General features: G+C 46.4%; 1 protein-coding gene across 2 annotated transcripts in view; it reads left to right on the top strand.

Annotated features, from left to right (window-relative positions):
- zbbx (zinc finger, B-box domain containing) overlaps nt 1-8,864 on the top strand; it is a 60,762-nt gene extending 51,898 nt beyond the window's left edge. For both annotated transcript variants that reach the window (XM_078410075.1, XM_078410074.1), the window contains exons 18-20: nt 4,597-4,872; nt 6,081-6,171; nt 8,608-8,864. In XM_078410075.1, coding sequence (XP_078266201.1) covers nt 4,597-4,872; nt 6,081-6,171; nt 8,608-8,725 — 485 coding nt within the window. In that variant the 3' untranslated portion in view covers nt 8,726-8,864. The remainder of the gene's footprint in view (nt 1-4,596; nt 4,873-6,080; nt 6,172-8,607) is intronic.
- The last annotated feature ends 5,945 nt before the right edge of the window (nt 8,865-14,809 follow it).

The following is a 14,809-nucleotide window of genomic DNA, read 5'->3' as shown; positions in this document are numbered from 1 at the left end:
AACATGTTTCTTGCCTCTAACGTGTCCAACCCCTTAATAATCTTGTACGTTTCGATAAGATCCCCTCTCATCCTTCTAAATTCCAGTGTATACAAGCCCAGTTGCTCCAGTCTTTCAACATATGACAGTCTCGCCATTCCGGGAATTAACCTAGTAAACCTACGCTGCACGCCCTCAATAGCAAGAATATCCTTCCTCAAATTTGGAGACCAGAACTGCACACAGTACTCCAGGTGCGGTCTCACTAGGGCCCTGTACAACTGCAGAAGGAAACAAATTTAAAATGAAATCTCGGGGCGGCACAGTGACGCAGCGGTAGAGTTGCTGCTTATAGCGCCAGAGACCAGGGTTCGATCCTGACTGTACGGAGTTTGTACGTTCTCCCCATGACCGCGTGGGTTTTCTCCAGGTGCACCGGATTCCTCCCACACTCCAAGATGTACAGGTTTGTAGGTATAGAGATTATGTGTACATGCAGGTGAGGAGAGGACGGGGGGGGGGGGGGGGGAAGGAAGAGATAGTCAGGGAGGGGGGAGGGGGGAGGGGGGAGGGGGAAATGGTGAGATGGTGAGGGAGAATCACAGCTCAGCATAAGGATCTCAGTTGAGGAAGATAGTCACAAAATACTGGAGTACTGTAATTCGGTGGGTCAGGCAGCATCTTTGGAGCAAAAGGAATAGAGTGACGTTTCATGTCGAGATGAGTGAAGAAGGGTCTCGACCCAAAATGTCACCTATTCCTTTTCTCCCGAGATGCTGCCTGACCCTCCGTGTTACTCCAGCATTATGCGTCTATGTTCAGTGTCAACCTGCATCTGCAGTTCCTTCCCAGGCTCTCAATTGGGAAAAGGCAGGTCAGAATATGCTGCACTTTCCCCGTAACCTGTTTGTCTAACTCACGCATTCCAAGCGGATGACAGATCTTTCAGAAACCCCCTGATGTAAAAAGACTCATCAGTCAAGCTACATTTTGTGTGAATTTAATGCCAACCCAAAACATACCTGTTAAAAGAATGAACGTGGAATTCTAAGTATAAATTGCCAATCTACTTCAATGAGGTTGTGCAGTTGCAATTATTACTCAGCAGGGTGATGGGATTTTTAAAATGAGAATATTATGCGATAACCTCAACTTATAAATTTAAAATGTAATAAAAATTAAAAAGATCATCATATTGCCACGGGGGTTAGGATTTTAATTTCCACGGAGTTAATAGTGAAGGTCGGAAGCTGATTATAAAATCAATTTGTGTTTTTTTTGGTTGAATTTTATTGTGAAGTATTTACGGGTCAAGTGAAGGCAAGTCGAGGTGATTGTCAAATGCATAACCACGGTGAGTTACAGGGTACAATGGAAATCTTGCGTGCAGCAGCATCACAGGCACACAGACTCAGGCACAACGCACAACACATCAATTATACATCAAATTAGACATGAATTATACATACATTCTGCAAGGCAGTGAAAAGAGAAAGACGAAACAAAACGAGACGTCACATTTACGCAGGGGCAGTGGTGGAACTTCTGCCATACAGCACCAGCGACCCGGGTCCGATCACGACCATGGGTGCCGTCTGTACAGAGTTTGTACGCTCTCCCACGTGACCGCGTGGGTTTTCTCCGGGATCTCCGGTTTCTTCCCACACTCCCAGACAAACAGGTTTGTAGGTTAGTTGGCTTGGGTAAAATTGTAAATTGTCCCTAGTGTGCGTAGGATGGCGTTAGTGCGTGGGGATCGCTGGTCGGCGCAGACTCGATGGGCTGAAAGGCCTTTTCCCGCGGTGTATCTCTAAATCTAAAACTAAAAACTAAGAAAACTGCAAACCCTGTTTAGACAATATATCCATGGTGGTGCAAGAGGATGGAAGTTCTTCCTAGCTGTTCTCAGGCAACTGGATCACCCTACCACAACCAGGGAGCAGTGCTGAACCACGATCTAGCTCTTCGGTGACCCTCGGACTAGCTTTGATCGGACTTTACTGGCTTTACCTTGCACTAAACGTAATTCCCTTATCATGGAATCTAGACGCTGTAAGTTGCTCAATTGGAAACCTCGGTACAGGTGACAATAAACTAAATGGAACTGAAGAGGTGGTCCTCTTGCTGAGATAGGATTAGGGATGTACGGGTCAATTCAAGAAGCTGATGGCTTTAGGAAAGTAGCGGTCCCTGAAGCTGGTTTTGTGGGACTTGCGGCTTTGGTACTTCCTGCCTGAGGATGACGCCCCGGAGGATGGTGGGAATAACGACCTCACTTAGTTCCTCCCCACAGTGGCACGACTATGGATTAAGGAACTAAGGCAAGAGCAGCCATTTCACAACGTGATAAAAGAAGGAACATGTCAACAGGGCACAAAGTGCTGGATTAACACATCAGGTCAGGCAGCATCTCTGCAGAACATGGATAAGTGACGTTTCGAGTCGGGACCCTCCTTCAGTCTGAAGAAGGTGTCCCTACCCGAAGCGACACCTATCCATGTTCTCGGGAGATGCTGCCTGACCCGCTGAGTTACCACAGGCACTTTGTGTCATTTTTCATAAACAAGCATTTGCAGTTCCTTGTTTGTGCAGATGCTGGAATCCTGAGAGCTGGAACAACTCAACCTGTCAAGTCAAGTCAAATTTATTTGTCACATACACACAAATGTGCAGTGAAATGAAAGATTACAATACAATATACAATACAATACAATATATCTTTATTGTCATTGTACCCAGGGGTACAACGAGGTTGGGAATGCGCCTCCCATACGATGCAATAATTTAAGTAATTTAGACAACAGCAACCCAACGAAACAAATGTAACAGTTTTAGACAGGGTAAAGTGCAAGTTGATCTATGCATTGTGACCATCCGGCTCAGCAGGACCGGTTCATAGCAGCTATGGCCCTGGGGATGAAGCTGTTCCTGAGTCTGGAGGTGCGGGCGTAGAAGGCCTTGTATCGTCTGCCCGATGGAAGGAGTTCGAACAGACTGTTGCAGGGGTGTGAAGAGTCTTTGTGGATGCTGGTGGCTTTTCTGAGGCATCGTGTGTTGTAGATGCCCTCCAAGTCTGGTAGCTGTGTTCCGATGGCCCTCTGAGCTCTATGGACTACCCGCTGTAGAGCTTTCCTTTCTGCCTCCGTGCAGCTGAGGTACCACACAGGGATGCCATGCGTTAGGATGCTCTCTATGGTGCAGCGGTAGAAGGTCGTCAGCAGCTGTTGGGGTAGACCAGACTTTTTCAGTGTTCTTAAGTAGAACAGTCTTTGTTGTGCCTTCTTGACCAGCGCAGCAGTGTTATTGGACCATGTTAGGTCCTCCGAAATGTGAGTGCCCAGAAACTTGAAGCTGGACACTCTCTCCACACTGTCCCCGTTGATAGAGATCGGGGCATATTCCCCGTTATGTGACCTACGGAAGTTGATGATCAGCTCCTTGGTCTTGGTGGTATTTAGGGACAGGTTGTTATCCGAGCACCAGTCCGCCAGGTTCTGCACCTCCGCTCTATAGTTTGTTTCATCCCCGTTGGTGATAAGCCCGATCACCGTTGTGTCATCTGCAAATTTGACAATGGTGTTGGTGTCGAATGCAGGCACACAGTCGTGTGTGAAGAGGGAGTAGAGCATGGGGCTCAGAACACAGCCCTGTGGTGTGCCGGTACTCAGGGTGATAGTGGAGGACAGGTGCGGGCCCATTCTCACTGCCTGCGGTCGTTCCAGCAGGAAGTCCAGGATCCAGTCGCATAATGACGAGCTGAGGCCTAGCTGGTGGAGTTTGGTGATGAGCTTGGTGGGGATGACCGTGTTGAAAGCGGAGCTATAGTCTATGAATAGCATCCTCACGTACGTGCCCTGTCTCTCTAGGTGAGTCAGGACAGTGTGAAGAGCCAGAGAGATGGCGTCCTCTGTGGATCTATTTGCCCTGTATGCAAATTGATGTGGGTCCAGTGAGTCAGGGATGCTGGATTTGATGTGTGAGAGGACCAGCCTCTCAAAGCACTTCATGACTATCGGCGTTAGGGCAACCGGGCGGTAGTCGTTCAGGTTGGAGTTCTTTGCTTTTTTCGGCACCGGAACTATGATAGCCGACTTCAGGCACTTGGGGACCGTAGCTAGAGATAATGACAGGTTAAAGATCCTGGTGAATACCTCAGCCAGCTGTTCAGCACAGTCCTTCAGTACCCTTCCTTGAACTCCATCCGGTCCTGCAGCCTTGCGTGGGTTGACCCTTTGCAGAGCGCGTTGTACCTCCTGTGTGCTCACCCACAGTCCAACAACAAGAGCAACAAAAATAAGCAAGAACACACACAATCAAACAAAAAGAAACATCCATCACAGTGAGTCTCCTCCAGTCCCCTCCTCACTGTGATGGAAGGCCAGAATGTCTTTTCTCTTCCCCTGCCGTCTTCTCCCGCGGTCAGGCAGCATCTGTGCAGGAAGGAACTGCAGATGCTGGTTTACACCGAAGACAGACACAAAACGCTGGAGTAACTTAGTGGGGACTGGGCAGCATCTCTGGAGAGAAGGAATGGGCGACGCTTCGGGTCGAGACCCTTCCTCAGACCGATATCTATATATGTTTATGTGTTTTACCTGTTACTCTTGTTACCTTTAGCGAGTCTGTGCTGCCCTGAGAGAGTTGTGCCCTCCTCAGCTGGAGAATCATGGCGTGGGGCACCGCGCACTCAAAGTAGACGCCTCCTTCCCCACAAACCGCACGGCGTGTCCCGGCCGCCTTCCGCCGTGACCTTCCCGCAGTCCACAGCTGCGGCTGACATCTCCGAACCCAGTGGGGCCGACGTTGATCACAGCGACTCCAGTTACGAAAGTAATGAAGCCGATGAACAAGCCTTAATTGAATTGGAAAGAGAGCTGCTGAAGACCAACAGAGGTAGGAACATAATAAAAGGCAAGGGGGGGGAAGATTTAATGGGAACCTGAGGGGTAACGTTTTCACACAGTGGGGGTAGTGGATGGATGGAATGAGCTGCCGGAGGAGGTAGTTGAGGCAGGGACTATCCCAAAATTTAAGACACAGTTAGACAGGTACATGGATAGGACAGGTTTTAGAGGGATAGGGGCCAAACGCGAGCAGGTGGGTCCAGTGTAGATGGAGCATGTTGGCCGGTGTGGGCAAGTTGGCCGGTGTGGGCCTATTTCCATGCTGTATAACTATGACTCTCTAAAATATTGCACAGCATGGCACTGCACAGGAACAGGCCCTTCAACCCACAATGTCTGTACCAGACATGATGCCAAGTTAAACGTGTACCCGCATGTGATCCATATCCCTTCATTCTTGGCACATCCACGTGCCTGTATAAATGCCACTTAACACCATTACTAGAGCAGCCTCTGTCACCACCCCTGGTAACATGTTTAGTTTAGTTTAGAGATACAGCGCGGAAACAGGCCCTTCGGCCCACCGAGTCCGCACCGACCAGCTATCCCCGAACACTAACATTACCTTCAGGACAATTTTTACATTTACACCAAGCCAATTAGCCAACAAACAAATCTTTGGAGTGTGGGAGGAAACCGGAGATCTCGGAGAAAACCCACGCTGGTCACGGGGAGAACGTGCAAACTCCGTACAGACAGCACTCGTAGTCAGGATTGAACCCGGGTCTCTGGCGCTGTAAGGCAGCAGCTCTACCGCTGCGCCACCGTGCCACATGGTGTTCCAGTCACCCACCAATCTCTGTGCATATTTGAAAAAATCTTGCCCCCGCACATCTCCTTTAAAGAGCACAAGTGCATTAATATAGAGTGCGCAGGAAGGAACTGCAGATGCTGGTTTACACAGACACAAAAGGCTGGGGTAACTCAGCGGATCTGGCTCCAGAGATGCTGCCTGACCCGCTGAGTTACTCCAGCCTTTTGTGACTGGCTTTGTGTATTACCATAGAAATAGATTGGTCCAAAAATTCGATTGAGCAGCTCAATAGCATTGGGTTAGTTGATCCCATGTCTGGCTTCATCAGAAGTGAAGCTTGGTTTTAGTAACTGACACGCATCACATATTTGGTATCACTAGTATGTAGGATATTTGGAATTGCGTTTACAATCATTGAATTTTTTTTAATTTTCTTACTCTAGGAGGTGAACAAAGATTGGACATGGTGTCTTCTTGTGAGCTGTCAACGTCTTTTGGGCTATTATCTGTAAAGGACATTCCATTGATGCAAAGGTGAGGAAGAAGCAGTTAATAGTTTCCCAAAGATGCGTTCTAGGTTTTTGATCAATATCTTCAATAAGTCTTAAATTAGGGCGGCACGGTGGCGCAGCGGTAGAGTTGCTGCCTCACAGCGCCAGAGATCCGGGATTCCATCCTGAGTACGGATGCTGTCTGTGCGGTGTTTGTACGTTCTCCCCGTGACCTGCGTCCGTTTTCTCCAGGATCTCCGGTTTCTTCCCACACTCAGTTTTTTTTCAGTTATCAGCGAACTGAATCATCCCACCACAACTAGAGAGCAGTCCTGAACTGATATCTACCTCATTGGTGACCCTCTGCTATCTTTGATCGGACTTTGGTGGCTTTGTCTTGCACTAAACATTATCCCCTTGTCATGTATCTGTACACTGTGGACGGCTCGATTGTAATCATGTATTGTCTTTCCGCTGACTGGTTAGCACGCAACAAAAGCTTTTCACTGTACCTCGGAACGCGTGACAATAAACTAAACTGAAAACTAACCTGACACTCCAAAGACGTGCAGATTTGTTGGATAATTGGGCTTCAGTAAAACTGTAGATTGTCCTTAGTGTGCGTAGGATAGTGTTAATATGTGGGGATCATGGGTCGGTGCATACTCAATCTGCTGAAGGGCCCGTTTCCAAACTGTATCTCTAAACTAAACTAAACTAAATAAACTCATGGAATGTGCAGCCACCGGTTTATTAATGAAACATGCGTACATACATATCTGTCCTATTTAATCAAGAGTCCAGAGTGTTTTATTGTCATATGTCCCAGACAGAACAATTAAATTCTTAGTTGCAGCAGCACAACAGAATGTGTAACAGAATATGAAGCAGAATGCAACATAACATGCATGAATATGTGCATTCACTATACAACAGTCATGCATCAATGCCACTGTGCCTCTTTCTCAGTTACTACTTCTGCTACTTTTCTGCACTAATATAATTTTATTTTTTTCCCGCTATAGTCCCAGAAGACTGAACAGCCAAATAAATGATGTATTTAGAAATAATCACTGTAGATTAACTTGCCACTTTTGATAAGGAGCATGTAAAACCTGCCTCAGCACGACGGGCATTTAACTTGTGGTAAACCCAATTCATAAAATGGCCGCATCACAGCCTGGTTTGGGAACAGCTCCATCCGAGATCCCGCAAGAAATCACAGAGAATTGTGGACGCAGCCCAGACCATCACACAAACCAGCCTCCCTTCTATTGACTCCATCTACACCTCGCACTGCCTCGGCAAGGCCAGCAGCATCATCAAGGACGAGTCGCACCCTGGCCACTCCCTCTTCTCCCCTCTCCCATCGGGCAAAAGTTATAAAAGTGTGAAAACGCACCCCCCCAGATTCAGGGGCCATTTCTTCCCAGCTGTTATCAGGCAACTGAACCATCCTACCACAACCAGAGAGCTGTGCTGAACTGCTATCTACCTCGGACTATCCTTGATCAGACTTTACTGAACTTTATCTTGCACTAAACCTTATCACATTATTCCCTTTATCATGTATCTGTACACTGTGGATGGCTCGATTGTAATCGTGTATTGTCTTTCCGCTGACTGGATAGCGCGCCACAAAAGCTTTTCACTCGGTACACGTGACAATAAACTAAACTCAAACTCAAACTATTCTTTAAATTTATTGCAGCTCTTGGTTACAGTAGAACCCAGCTACATTATTATTAATTCTGATTAATCTGTGTTCACTTGCATGTTCAGTTTAATACACAATAAAATCAGTACATTTTGTGCATCAAATCCCAATCTAGTTTAGAGATAATTTAGGGCAGCACGGTGGCGCAGTGGTAGAGTTGCTGCCTTACAGCACTTGCAGCGCCGGAGACCCGGGTTCGATCCCGACCACGGGTGCTGTCTGTACGGAGTTTGTACGTTCTCCCCGTGACCTGCGTGGGTTTTCTCCGGGGGCATCTGTTTTCTCCCACACTCCAAAGACGTACAGGTTTGTAGTTTGATTGGCTTGGTATAAATGTAAAATTGTCCTTAGCGTGTGTAGGATAGTGTTAGTGTGCGGGAGTCGGCGCGGACTCGGGCCGAAGGGCCTGTTTCTGCGCTGTGTCTCTAAACTAAACTAAACTAAGATACAGCGCGGAAACGGGCCCTTCGGCCCACCGAGTCCGCACTTACAATTGAGTCTGCAGAAGGGTCTCGACCCGCAACGTCACCCATTCCTATTCTCCAGAGATGCTGCTTGACCCTCTGAGTTACTCCAGCATTTTGTGATACCCCATTCACATCTAATGCAGCACAAACTATACTGAGGATTGAGGCTGTGCATTTTGATGTCAGGTGAGCCTCTGGGCTATCGTGCTTGTTGGTGAAGTGACTGATAATGATTCATCCTCGTCTCAACAGAACAATTAAGTGTCACGTTTCCCACTCTTTCAATTTCTTCAAGGGGCACTGAACAATCCCAGTTGACGTTTGATTCCCTGACAACCGAAGCCGATGAAGGTCACACAGATGACGAGGCGGAGGAGGCACAAGACAAACAAAACGTTCTACTGTTATTCTAACAGCTCGTCAGAACAGAAAAAAATACCCGTTAACATTTAACCTCACCTCACCAAGCAGCAGGTTCTGAAAAATTGTATCAAATAGAATGTTTGATTTGTGATATTAAGGACAATTGGAGAAGATTGTGTTTTGATAATGATTCTGGCAGAATGTTGTAAAATGTAAATAAAAATCCAAGGTAATTTGATGCGTTTACTGTAACCTATTCCATTATTTTTAAGCTGTGATGAATATTTTTATTTCATTTTCTGCTGCCCATTTGGAATTTTGTTTCAGATCCTTATCACGTATTTCACGGGAGTCTACTCGAAAGATTAGTGATATTCATCAAAATCTACTCTAAAATATGGGCAGCACGGTGGCGCAGCGGTAGAGTTGCTGCCTTACAGCGCCAGAGTCCCAGGTTCGATCCTGTCTACGGGCGTTGTCTGTACGGAGTTTTACGTTCTCCCCGTGACCTGCGTGGGATTCTCTGGGTGCTCCGTTTTCCTCCCACACTCCAAAGACGTCCAGGTTTGAAGGCTAATTAGCGTTGGTGAAAATTGTTTATTGTCCCGAGCTTGTGCTTGTACAATGGGATTGCTGGTCGGCGTGGACTCGGTGGGCCGAAGGACCTGTTTCCGCGCTGTATCTCTAAACTAAAAAACATACATTGAATAGGAGTGTAAGTCTGGAAAATGAAAGTGAAAGGCTTTGACAGGACATAAAATCCATTCAGCTTTATTTTAGTGTAGAGATACAGCATGGAAACAGGCCCTTCGGCCCACAGAGTCCACACTGACCAGAGGGTCTAGACCCAAAACGTCACCCATTCCTCCTCTCCTGAGATGCTGCCTGTCCCGCTGAGTTACGCCAGCATTTTGTGTCTATCTTCTAACCATCGATCACCTATTCACACTAGTTCTATGTTATCCCACGTTCACATCCACTCCCTGTACACTCAGGGCAATTTACAGAGGGCCAATTAACCCGAGAAACCGGTTTAAGTAGTTTGGTTACATTTGATAAAAAACTGAAAGTTAAACACTTCAATCAAGTTTTCTTGCTGATTACTTCAATCAGAAACAAAATCTGAAACAGCATGGAATGATTCAGGAGATTTTAACAGATGAAGGCCACAGTTATCACTTTAAGAGAGAACTTTGGTTCTTTCACCCAGTAGTTTAGTTTAGTTTAGTTTAGAGACACAGCTCAGAAACAGGCCCTGTCAGCCCACCGGGTCCGCGCCGACCAGCGAACCCCACACATTAACACTATCCTATACCCACTGGGGACAATTTTTACATTTACCAAGCCAATTAGCCTACATACCTGTATGTCTTTGGAGTGTGGGAGGAAACTGAAGATCTCGGGGAAAACCCACGCAGGTCATAGGAAGAACGTACAAACTCCGTACAGACAGCGCCCATAGTCGGGATCGAACCCGGATTTCTGACGCTGCATTCGCTGTAAGGCAGCAACTCTATCGCTGCGCCACCGTGCCGCCCTAGTAGTTGTAATATAGTCAAGTCAAGTCAAATTTATTTGTCACATACACATACACAATGTGCAGTGAAATGAAAGTGGCAATGCCTGCGGGTTGTGCACAAAAAGAATTACAGTTACAGCATATAAGTAAAGTTATATAGGTGCCTAAAACATATGCACACAGACACATTATTCTTTAGATAGGATTCTTCTTGCAATATTAAGAGAAGATTAGTTTAACTTGGCATTATGTTCGTCACTGACAGTGTGCTGAAGGGCCTGTTCCTGGGCAGTATTGTTCTATGTTTTATGTTCTGAGTTTTGTCAAAATGCTCATTTGAAGTTGTGTATTGTACAACTTCTTCCCGATCTGAAACGTCACCTGTCCATTTTCTCCAGAGATACCGCCTGACCCGCTGAGTGACTCCAGCATTGTGCGTCCGTCTTGAGAGCAGAACTTCCTCTGAAGAAGGGTCTCGACCCGAATCGTCACCCACTCCTTCTCTCCAGAGATGCTGCCTGTCCAGCATTTTGTGTCTATCTTCGGTTTAAGCCAGTATCTGCAGTTCCTTACTACTCATTACTTTCTTCAAGGTCTCGAGAAAGCTTGGCCACTGCTGCCCTGGTCTAATTGGCACCCTACCTGGATTTTATAAGCTCATTAGGATTCTTTATTATTTTATGCAGCTGAATTTCTTGTCTTAAATAATACTTGAATGGCAAAAAACACTGGTGCAGGTTAAACTAGCTCGTGTTTGTCCCATTGATTTCTTACATTTGTCTTTGATTTATGCATTGTTCTTACATAGATTGCCCAGAGTTTAAAGAGACAATATTTAAAGACTAGAATATTAAACGCTACTAAATTCATTTTTTTAGGTGATTTTTTTTTATTGTAAAGATTTACTGAATAAACGTCATTGAATGTAAAGACTGACATTGGTGATGACATATGATTTATAAATTCAGGCAATGTTTGGTTAATATTTCTGATGTAGTAGATATTATGGGCTATATGCGATACATTTTGTTCAGGCCTCATCCAGGCTTTGGGCCTGTACTCGCTGGAGTTTAGAAGAATGAGGGGGGACCTCATTGAAACATACAGAATAGTGAAAGGCTTGGACAGAGTGGATGTGGAGAGGATGTTTCCACTGGTGGGAGAGTCTAGAACTAGAGGTCAGAGCCTCAGAATTAAAGGACATTCTTTTAGGAACGAGATGAGGAGAAATTTATTTAGTCAGAGGGTGTTGAATCTGTGGAATTCTTTGTCACAGAAGGCTGTGGAGGCCATGTTAGTGGATATTTTTGTAAGGCAGTGATGGATAGATTCTTGATTAGTACATGTGCCAGAGGTTATGGGGAGAAGGCAGGAGAATGGGATTAGGAGGGAGAGATAGATCAGCCATGATTGAATGGCAGAGTAGACTTGAGGGGCCGAATGGCCTAATTCTTCTACTATTCCTTATGACCTTATAACTATTGAATATCACTGATGCTTGACTGCACTATAAAGTTCATTTTTAGTACTCGGAAGCTCCAGTAGAGGGACTGCAAAATTAACATTGATAAGCAAGCACTGGCACGGTGGCGCAGCGGTAGAGTTGCTGCCTTGCAGCGCCAGAGACTCGGGTTCCATCTTGATGACAGGTGCTGTCTGTATGGAGTTTGTCCGTTCTCCCCGTGACCTGCGTGGATTTTCTTCGGGTGCTCCGGTTTCCACCCACACTCTAAAGACGTACAGGTTTGTAGGTTAATTGGCTTGGTATAAATGTAAAATTGTCCCTAGTGTGTGTAGGATATTGTTAGTGTGTGCGTGGATCGCTGATCGGCATGGACCCGGTGGGCTGAAGGGCCTGTTTCCGCACTGTTCGTCAAAAGTTTAAACAACGAGAAGACCGATGAGATTCGTAGACCTCAATCGGGACTCAGCGGGACAGGCAGCATCTCTGGATAGAAGGAACGGGCGATGTTTCGGATCAAGACCCTTCTTCAGACTGAGGGTCAGGGGAGAGGGAAATGAGAGATATGGAAGGGTAAGGTGTGAAAACGCAAGATCAAAGGGGACAAAGTTCAAAGGAAAATGTGGAACAGATCATTGTTACTTGAGGGGAGGCGTACAAAGTAAAATTTAATCAGGAGGACAGTCAAACGAGTCAAAGAACTAGGATGGGGGAGGGGGATGGAGAGAGAGGGAAAGCAAGGGTTACTTGAAGTATATTGGCAATGGACTTACAGACTCATTACAGACTAAAGCGATATATTTGGCGACTTGTGTGTGTGACATCGCAGGGGCTGAAAGCCTACAGTTAGAAATTTTGATTGCATTGGGTCAATTGATCAACCTCAAATTTCATCGAAAGGCACGACAATGTATTTTCTGTCACATCTCATCACCCCAGCCATTCTTTATGGTCCTGAGTTGCAAAGACTGAGCGGGGAAGGATGAGCAAAGATTGAAATATTCTGCAGGCGAGCTAGACGTAGATGAGGATATTTGGATGAGAAGTAATCGTTGACATAATTAGAGACCGTAACCCACATTAGTTTGATATGAAATGAGCGACGCTGATTTCTACATCTACTACCAAGACTCGATTCTGTGACTTAAATTTCCCATCGGTGGCTGCAATGACAGATTGATGCTATCAGGCAAAAGACAGGTGAAACTATAAAATTCGCAAGAGAGACTGATGATGCCAAGATATCACAAAGCATTGTGCCCCACAAAACAAAACTTAGCGTGTGATGGCACAGAGCAACCCCCCCTCTCCCCCCTCCCCCCTGTTTCATAAGTTCATAAGTGATAGCAGAATTAGGCCATTCGGCCCATCAAGTCCACTCCACCATTCAATCGTGGCTGATCTATCTCTCCCTCCTAACCCCATTCTCCTGCCTTCTCCCCGTAACCCCTGACACCCGCACTAATCAAGAATCTATCTATCTCTGCCTCAAAAATATCCACTGACTTGGCCTCCACAGCCTTCTGTGGCAAAGAATTCCACAGATTCACCACCCTCTGACTAGAGAAATTCCTGCTGATCTCCTCTCTAAACGAACATGCTTTAATTCTGAGGCTTTGACCGCTTCTAGACTCTCCCTCTAGTGGAAACATCCTCTCCACATCTACTCTATCCAGACCTTTCACTGTTCTGCAAGCTAATTCCAATTCAATTTGGTGTTACAGAAAGCAATTTGCTTCCCTCTCTTACCAGAGGCTTACATACATATTCACATCTCACCTTCTACTGGGATTTTTAAAAAAGTCTTGTCATGTTGGTGTAATGGAATTAGCAATTATAAGAACAACTGTTTCCTGATTAATGGTAACTCAGTGGGATTAGGAAATATGCTGCTGCATTCGATATACCATAGTTACCTCAACAATACACACGTTCAGCAATTGGATCATATTATGAACACTTATGCACACTTCCTATAAGTCTAAGGTAATTAAATACACCATACAATATGAGCCACATAGAGAGGCAGGCAAGCAGTTCCTCTCTCTATGTGTAGGTCTCAACCCGAAACGTCACCCATTCCTTCTCTCCAGAGATGCTGCCTGTCCCACTGCGTTCCTCCAGCATTTTGTGCCGATCCTCTGTCTGTGTACGCGTTGTCACCTATTCAACAGCCAAAAATGGCCTATTTGAGTGCCCTACATTTCCTTGATTATCGGTGGTCTTTGCATACCTTCCATTCATTTCTACTAAATACTGTCTATATCTCTCGTTCCCCCTCTCCCCGACTCTCAGTCTGAAGAAATGTTTAGACCCGAAACGTCACCGATTCCTTGTCTCCAGAGATGCTGCCTGACCCGCTGAGTTACTCCAGCTTTCAGAATAATGTGTCTTAGATGTATGATTAATGAGAGTTTGGGGCCTGCCCCACTTAGGCGTTTTTTTAGGCGACTGCCGGCGACTCTCATGGTCGTAGCAGGTCGCCAAAAAAACGGTGACTGGACCCCCCTACGACAATGTGTACGACAAGCTACAACAACCCACCGCCTGGTCGACGTCAAGCTACGGCAAGCTACCGACAACCGGCGAACCAGTCGTCCCGAGTAGGACGTCCACTACGACCGCACCTACGACAACCTACGACCACACAGGCGGCAACCTACGACAACTGAAGTCAACCCACGTCTACCCGCGACAAGCTACGACCGTGTCGGCGACAACTGAAGACAATTCACGTCATTTTGGCCTCCGGTTTTGTCGCCGGTACCCGTCGCCAGTTGACGTAGGTGGTCGCCAATGGAATCCATCGAAGTCAGCACCAGCGACAACCTAAATCACCTGGCGACAACCTATGACAGCGCCCACGTCAGGAGACGTCAAGCTACGATCATTGGTGTCAAACCAACAGTGGCCGAAAATGTTTTAACATTTTAAAATCCAGCGGCGACCAGAAAAACGCTACGACTCTTTGGAGACCGTACAGGCGACATCCCGGCAACCGTGTGGCAACAGCCTAGTCGCCTGTAGTCGCCTAAACAATCGCCTAAGTGGGACAGGGGTTTAAGAGCATTAACTCAGCTAAGGACTGGCAGAATCTCTGGATAGAAGGAACGGTTAACCTTTCGGGCCGAGACCCTTCTTCTCCACCCGAAA

Source organism: Rhinoraja longicauda, chromosome 13 (assembly GCF_053455715.1).
Source record: "Rhinoraja longicauda isolate Sanriku21f chromosome 13, sRhiLon1.1, whole genome shotgun sequence".
In the NCBI taxonomy this organism is placed as follows: domain Eukaryota; kingdom Metazoa; phylum Chordata; class Chondrichthyes; order Rajiformes; family Arhynchobatidae; genus Rhinoraja; species Rhinoraja longicauda.
This window is presented reverse-complemented; position numbering and strand designations above follow the sequence as displayed.